At 49.6% G+C, this 7,586-nt stretch overlaps 1 protein-coding gene across 12 annotated transcripts in view; it reads right to left on the bottom strand.

Moving 5' to 3' along the window:
- Positions 1–2,495: 2,495 nt before the first annotated feature.
- The window catches only part of Ptk2 (protein tyrosine kinase 2), a 223,995-nt gene continuing 218,904 nt past the window's right edge, over positions 2,496–7,586 (bottom strand). For 7 of the 12 annotated variants that reach the window (XM_029555008.1, XM_029555009.1, XM_029555005.1 and 4 more), the window contains one exon: positions 3,500–3,712. In XM_029555008.1, the coding sequence (XP_029410868.1) occupies positions 3,500–3,712 (213 nt within the window). Of the gene's footprint in view, positions 3,713–7,586 lie in introns of all 12 variants that reach the window. The other 5 variants (XM_008851051.3, XM_008851059.3, XM_029555004.1 and 2 more) reach the window with 2 other exon arrangements.

Here is a 7,586-nt window from a genome sequence, read left to right as displayed (position 1 = left end):
ACGGGCAAAATAGTCAAGCTGAGACTTACGAACACTGCCGAAGTCCAGGGGAAGACGCTCGGCACCTGGGCACGAGGAAGGAAAGCTCAGCAGGTCATTAAGTCCCGAGTGTGAAGGAGCCGGCAACAGCAGTCCTGGGGTGTCCTCGAATATCAGGACAGTGTAGCCACATGGGAAAGCTGTGTGGCGGCTCCCCAGTTACATACAGGACATTCTCAAATTTCACTCACCGTTTACCTGCCCATGGAAAATGGAAGCTCACGCAGAGATGCACCCATAGTCAGCACTTAACTGAAAACCACTCAGTTGCCCCACTCACCAGCAGGTAGATTAAGGAGGCCTTGGGGACATATCTGGATCACAGATTATCAGAGGCAAAAGGAGGGATTTCTCTTACGTGCAGTACCATGGCCATTCAAAGCCATGATTCCGAGGGAAAGCAGCCTGAGTGAGAGTAAGGAGGGTCCCTGCGTACCTGCACTGACCACTAGCTGGACGTGCCATCTAAAAAGGTCATCCACATACCACCCAGGGTTTTTTCAGGTAGGGGCTCTTATCTTCCTGCCTCTGACTTCTGGAAAGCTGGGATTACACAGAGGCTCTTACTGCATGAATTTAGACATTGGTAAGGGGACCCAGTGTGGTACCCACCTTGTGGCAAGCTGTACCTGGCACAGGACTCCTGGAGCTCTGAGTCTGGATCTGCCACAGTGACCAAAGGAGGGTCTTTATGAAGGCTTTAGTTGGCCTTTTCTCTTTCTAAATGACTTTTACATTAAGATCATAACATGAATACAAGCGCATTGAGGAGGCAAACATGACTGTGAAGAGGCCTCAGCTGGGCTCCACTTCTCTGGACTGGGATAAGTCACACACCTTGCCTCTTTGGTGATACTGTCTGGGTAAACAGGCAGGACAACAATCAGCAATTTCAAAGACACTGGCAGATGAACTTCTCTCTGGAGCTTTAGACCTGACCTCCCCATCTAGCTCAAGCCGCCGTCGTCTGATGGGAGCTGTGGAAGGACCGTCACACAGCAGCTCTGGCCAAGCACTGCCGTAGCATCTCCTCCACCTGTTCTCATGGCCAAGGTGTGCCACTTACCTGTGACTCTGCCTTGGAGAAAAGGCAGGGGTAGCCTCGGTCAGCCCCAAAGGCAAAGGTGCTGAACGCAGCCACAGCCGGCACAGTGAGAGCTTCCCGTTCCTGGCACCTCTGGAGATTTTGGTTGCGACAGCTGGTTGGGACACTCCTGGTCTCTGGTCATAGGGCTAGCAATGCTGCTGCCCTTGGCGTGGACACCATCTCCTTCTGTGGCCAAGGCCTGGATCTTTGTACGTGCTAGGCAAACACTGCTATGGAGTCACAGTCCCAGCTCACAATTGACATTTTCAAGATGCTAGAGCAACGACAACTATGAAGGACCGTAACCCGACATTTTCGTTAGACGGCCTAAAGTCACATACCAGAGGAACTGAGTTTGCATGAAGACGCTTGTGTTCACCTGTACACTCACGCCCAGAGGCGTTTCTCCTCTCCACAGTCCTGGTTCTGCTTGCTTCTGCTTACCCAGAGATTAGAGTAGTATCAGGGAGGGTCTGGGAGACCAAAGCCAGCAATTCCCTTAGTAAGAGACACCCATAGGGGCAGCTTCCTTGAGTCTGCAGAGACAACCATAAACCCAAACCACCGGGGATGTCTTCCAAAGCTGGGCACTTTGAATTATTTATTTATTCACTCATTCACTCATTCATTCATTCATTTAATAAATAGTCTTACTATGTCACATCGGCTGGCTTTCAACTTAAGAGATCCCTCTGCTTCTGCTTCCTGAGTGCTGGGAGCTTGTGTTTTTTTTCAATCGACAGAATGACAGCCAGGCATAGTAGCTAACACCCACACTGTAGAGACTGGGGCAGGACTGCTGTAATTTCCAGGCTAGCCTGGGCAAAGCAAGTACCTTGTCTCAAAAAACCAAACTGTAAGCAGTGAGGTAACTCAGTAAATGAGAGTGCTTGCTGTACACTGTGACCCAAGTTCAATTCCTGGAACCACAGTAGAGGGAGGGAACTGACTCTTGCAAGTTCTCTGACTTCCACATGTGCACCATGTTATAAATGCGTGTGCACACACACACACACACACAAATAGTAAATGCATTTTAATAACAAAACAAAAAAATCAAACCAAACACTTGCAAGTTCTCTGACTTCCACATGTGCACCATGTTATAAATGCGTGTGCACACACACACACACACACACAAATAGTAAATGCATTTTAATAACAAAACAAAAAAATCAAACCAAACAAAGCCCCCTAAGATCCTGACAGCACAGCAAAGCAGGGCGGGCAGGTCCACCATCTGTGGTGTCTTCTGCTCATGAGAAAGGAGGCAGCTAGAGGTCAGCGAGGTTCCTGCATCTCACAAACCCCTGGACAATTTCAAGTAATTCGAAGCACAAGAACCAAGAAAAGGCGATTGCACAGGAGCTTTACTAGGGCCACCTCTTTAATAGGTCAGAGTAACTGTACAATTCATTATATTCTTCCTGAGAATAATTTATTTCCCCCGACAAACTAAAGGGAGGGTGCACTTTTCAAAATCATCTAACAGAAGGGATGGTGTGACAACCAAACCTCTCCAGAGAGCCAAACCCCCCTGCCTGCGGGGTCCTCTCCGGGAAGACGGGCGCAATGAAGATCAGTTAGCTCCAGTGGCTGCCAAGAGTCAACATGGCTTTAATCTTTCTTTATAAATTATATAAAAATGGAAAACAGGGACGGTCTGGACTTCTGAATGCAGCTGGGAGGTGCTCTGGTACAAAGCATTTTTGCTCCCAAGAGAAATTACATTGCTACAAAAAACTGGCACAGAATTCTGTGAGGAGACTAGAGTGGTAGTCAGCTCTGCACTAGTTCCCAACTCAGCGCTTCAGTACCCGCGGGGACAGGAAAGGGTGGCAGAAGTCTTCTGAAATTACTCCAGTCTTCAAAATAGAGCTTTTATATTCTTCCTCTGTAAATGGGATTAGCATATTACAACCAAAGGTGTTCTGAAAAGCCAACATCCCAGTCTGGACAGGATGGGCAGGAAGGACTCCGGCTTCCTGGGTCTGTGGAAACCCTCTCTCCTCAAGCGTCTCTTCCAACTTGCAAGCAGGGCGGGTGGGGACTACCACGGCCGCAGGCCACTTTCAGTAAAACACATCCCGATGTGAATACCAAGTGAGTCCTAAAATCTTCTTAATTGTACAATTTTCATTCTCAGAAAAATGCCACATTTTGGATCCAGATTTTTCTGAATGCTATGATTTAGAAAAATAACAAAAATGAACCCAAATCAAAATGTGGCTGAACTTATACAAGAGAGGTTTCCAGCTAGCTGTCTTTCAGTTGGAGCTGAGTGCTGGCGGCTGAGGACATGGGTTAATTCCTCGCTGCTGGTGGAAGGCTAGAGGAGACCTCCCGAGGGGCACAAGGGGGCACTCGCTGTGCTCAGTGTGGCCTGGTCTGCCCGAGCACTTTCAGTCTGGCCTGGTCGATGACATCCAGCAAGTTCTTCGCATCCACAGCCAGGGCGTGAGCAGCGGTCAGCATCTGCTTCTTGTACTCCTGCTGTAGGCTGGTCATGACGTACTGCTGCGCCAGCTTCATCTTGCTGATGAGCTCGCCCAGGTCGGAGTTCAGCAGCTTCTGTGCCATCTCGATCTGCAAGGACAGGAAAGGGTCAGAGAGCTTTCTCCAGGCACTGGTCACGGGCTTTGCTTTTGGTGCCTCCGAGACAAGAAACTTTCTTTCCTTCAAATAAACTTCCCTTAGAAATAACAGGAGGTGCAATCTGAGAATTTCAGACACTGCAGAGCGGCCTGTGCCGACAAGCACAAGTGGTCAGCGGCCTCTGAGCCTCCCGTTCCCAGCCCCCAGGCTTGTGTGGCCTCTTCCACTTTGTACTTACTGTTGGACTCTGATCTCAGTATCTGGCAGAGCTCCCCTTTGTTTTAGTCACAGAACATGAGCCTCAGGGATGACCTAGTCCAAACGCTTCAACATGAACAACTGTAGCACATGACTCACTGAGGGTTACACAGGATAAACACCAAGATCATGCTCATCTATTTTTTCACTATTTTAACTAATTTTTATGGTGAAAAAAAAAATTTGTACTTAGACTACTGGACTGCTTAGATGATCCCAATTTTGTTGACAACATCCAAAGCATCGTAACCAGGAGCCAGATGAATATAGGCCTCCTTCTCTCCGTCAGGTCTGGATGGAGAAGGGAGCCTCAGAACATGCTCTCACTACCCCAAGCCCTCCCACATCCCTCCCCTAGTCCTCTGGTGTCCTCAGTGGTTCCTCTGTTGGTGTTCTTCTTTTCCAAATAGAGAGTTTTCCATTATTTGCATTATTATTATTTTATCTGTATTGCCTGCATGTAAATAAGTGCACCCATGTCATGCAATGCCCTTGGAGGACAGAAGAGGCTGTCAGATTCCCTGGACTGGAGTTATGGACAGTTGCTAGCTGCCACGTGGGCGCTGGAATTCGAATCCGGGTTTTCTGCAAGAACAGCCAGTGTTCTTAATCGCTGAGCCATCTCTCCAGCCCTGCTTGTCTATTTTTTTAAAAGATTTTAAGAATATTTAATTAATTAGTGTGTGCCACATGTGCGAGTACCTGCAGAAGCCAGAGGCAAGCATCAGAGCCCCTGGACCTGGCGTTATAGGCACTTTTGAGCCACTTGCCGTGGGTGGCTTGGAACCTATTTTGGGTGCTCTGCAAAAGCAGGAAGTGCCCTTAACTGCTAAGCCTCCTCCCCAGGCTCCCTCGCTAGCTTCCTACAGCTGTAGAGAGGCTGTAGCAGCGTCAGGGGATATCCCTGAGTCACTTGATGGGCTGGGCTGTGGAACATGCGCTGCCCTGGAGGGCCACATGCCTTGCTTGCTGGCTCACCACTTCCCCCTGTGTTTTACTATGGCCAATGGTGACTGAGACATTCACTCTACTAATGATTATGAGCACTGAGCATGCACAAGGCACTTCATGCTTCGGGTAAAAGATGGAATGCGACCTGGTGGGAGAAGACCGAGGGAGCTCACTGGTACAAAGGCCACACACAACAGACTCACACAGGGAAGGCCCATCCTCTGCCTCAGCTGGAACTGGACTAGACTGTACAAGCAGACCACTGTACTGCAAAGGACCATGCAAAGGTGACCTTCGTCTTGCTCCAAGTGCAGCGGGTGGCAGAGAAAACGTGGGGGAAGGACACTGACCTAATGTAGAGCGCTGTTCTAGAAAGACGGCTCTGGGGGCAGAATGAAGCCTGGGGACACCACAGTCTCAGGGAAGGCGACAATGCTGCTGTGAGAGGACGCGCCTGAACTTTATGAGTACTGATGCACATGGGGGAGACAATTGGGGTATGCCTACTCCTCCCTCTTCAATGGGCACCGGTGTTCAGTGTGTGCTGATGTAACAGCTACAGAGGCAAAGAGGGAAGTGCAGACCACTCAGGCCGACACCCACTGGACAGCAGGCAATCACACTCTGGGCAATCCTTCCAAGCAGCACAGATTGGGGAGCACAAAGCTATAGATAACTGCCAGAGTGAGGAGAAGCATTGTTTAGGAAAACAGAACACAGCACCTTGGGTTTGGAAGGCTCAAGGGCAGGACTGGAGGTGTCATGGGAGGGGGCTGGGCAGGAGTGAGGAGACTGATCTGAGGTGGTCCCTGGCCATGTAAGGGTCAAATTACTGCAGAGAGCTGGGCCCAGTGTGGCTGCCTAGCAGGTGGGAAGAAAAGGGGCAGTGGAAGACGGGAGCAGGAACACAGAAAGGCTTTTCTTTAAAACAGTAACCTCTGTGTGCAGGAGTCAGGTAGGGCAGAGTGGTTACTTGTGGCTGCCTGTCTCCATGAATGGTCCCGAGGAGGAACCCAATGGTTAGGATACCAATTGTATCTGCTTGTCATGGAAACCAATCCCAGCCCAGGGAAGTGGGTGCAGCAGGCAGCCCTCTATCTGCCTATGAGTTTAGAGTCATGTTGAGGACTAATAATCATGGTGGTTTTCCAAAACAACAAAAGTGGTTGGCCCATTCAGAGGGACTACCCACTTGGGCTGGGTCTGACTGCCTGAAGGTCGCTGAGCCCTCTCAGGGCCAGAGCCATGCTGCCTGCTGAGCCCAGAAGGTGAGCTGAGAATCCTTTAGCCCCTGTGCCACAAAAATGTCACTGTCTTCTGGGTGTGGCGGCTCTTGCCTGCAGTCTCAACCCCAGGGGAAGCTGGGATGGGAGGATTTCAAGTTCAAGTTCAAGTTCCAGGCCAGCCTCACTACATAGCAAGGGCCTGGCTCAAAAGCTCTCCCCACCCCAAATGTCAATGTTACATGACACAAAGTAGATGGGCAACGTCCAGATGAAGGGAGGCCACATGGACAAGTACCATGTGTGGTGAGCACCATTGTGATGCCCAGGCTGCTTCCGAGCTAGAGGTGCCAGGACCCTGAGCACTCCAGGGAGGAAGGGCTCATAGCAACAGGAGGCTCAGGGCACAGAGGTGTGTGGCAGCTACACATGGGCCACCTGTTATCAGGAAGGCCCCTTGGAGGTGTTCAAGGTTAAAGGGGCATATGCCTACAACTTGGTCTCAAATGCTCACACGTGTGCATGCACAGATGAACAGGGAGAAAGAATGCAAATGTGGTGAGATGTTGAGACACGACACTTGGTAACGGGCGTTTGGAATTCTCAGTATTAATCTTTTAATTTTTCTGTGATTCTGAAAAGCCTTTCAAAATAAAAAGAAAAAAATAAACCAAACAAAAACATGAGGGCTGAGCTGAAGGACAGCCGGAGGGACAAGGAGGCCGAGGAGGGGGAAGGAGCCATACAAATGAGACAAAACTACTAAATGGCTGAGGCTAGGCACTGTAGCCTCCACCTGGAATCCAGTACTTTGAGCAGTGGAGCAGCAGGATCAAGAGTTCAGTTTGTGGACATTCTGAGCCACATGAGACTGTTTCAAACCCACCTCCCAAACAAACAAAACAAAGGGGAAAAAAGGGGCTAGAGTGCGGGAGACGGCTCTGCGTGAACCTGGTCCTTAAAGTGTGGGAGACGGCTCTGTGTGAACCTGGTCCTTAAAGTGCGGGAGACGGCTCTGCGTGAACCTGGTCCTTAAAGTGCGGGAGACGGCTCTGCATGAACCTGGTCCTTAAAGTGTGGGAGACGGCTCTGCGTGAACCTGGTCCTTAAAGTGTGGGAGGCTCTGCGTGAACCTGGTCCTTAAAGTGCGGGAGATGGCCCTGTGTGAACCTGGTCCTTAAAGTGCGGGAGACACATAATTTAAGGACGTTTAGATTTTTAAATTTTATTTATTCTTTCTTAAGTTTTAAAAAGTATTTTATTATTTTTATGTTAGGTGTGTGAATGCACTGTCTGTATGTAGGTTAAGTGCACCCTGGAACTGGAGTTATGAAAGGCTGTTAGCCTTAATGTGGGTTCTGGGAACTGAAAACCCAGGTCCTCTGCTAGAACAGCCAGTGTCTTAACTGCTGAGCCATCTCTCCAGTCCCATT

Source organism: Nannospalax galili, unplaced genomic scaffold, assembly GCF_000622305.1.
Source record: "Nannospalax galili isolate Female #2095 unplaced genomic scaffold, S.galili_v1.0 scaffold525, whole genome shotgun sequence".
NCBI lineage: Eukaryota > Metazoa > Chordata > Mammalia > Rodentia > Spalacidae > Nannospalax > Nannospalax galili.
This window is presented reverse-complemented; position numbering and strand designations above follow the sequence as displayed.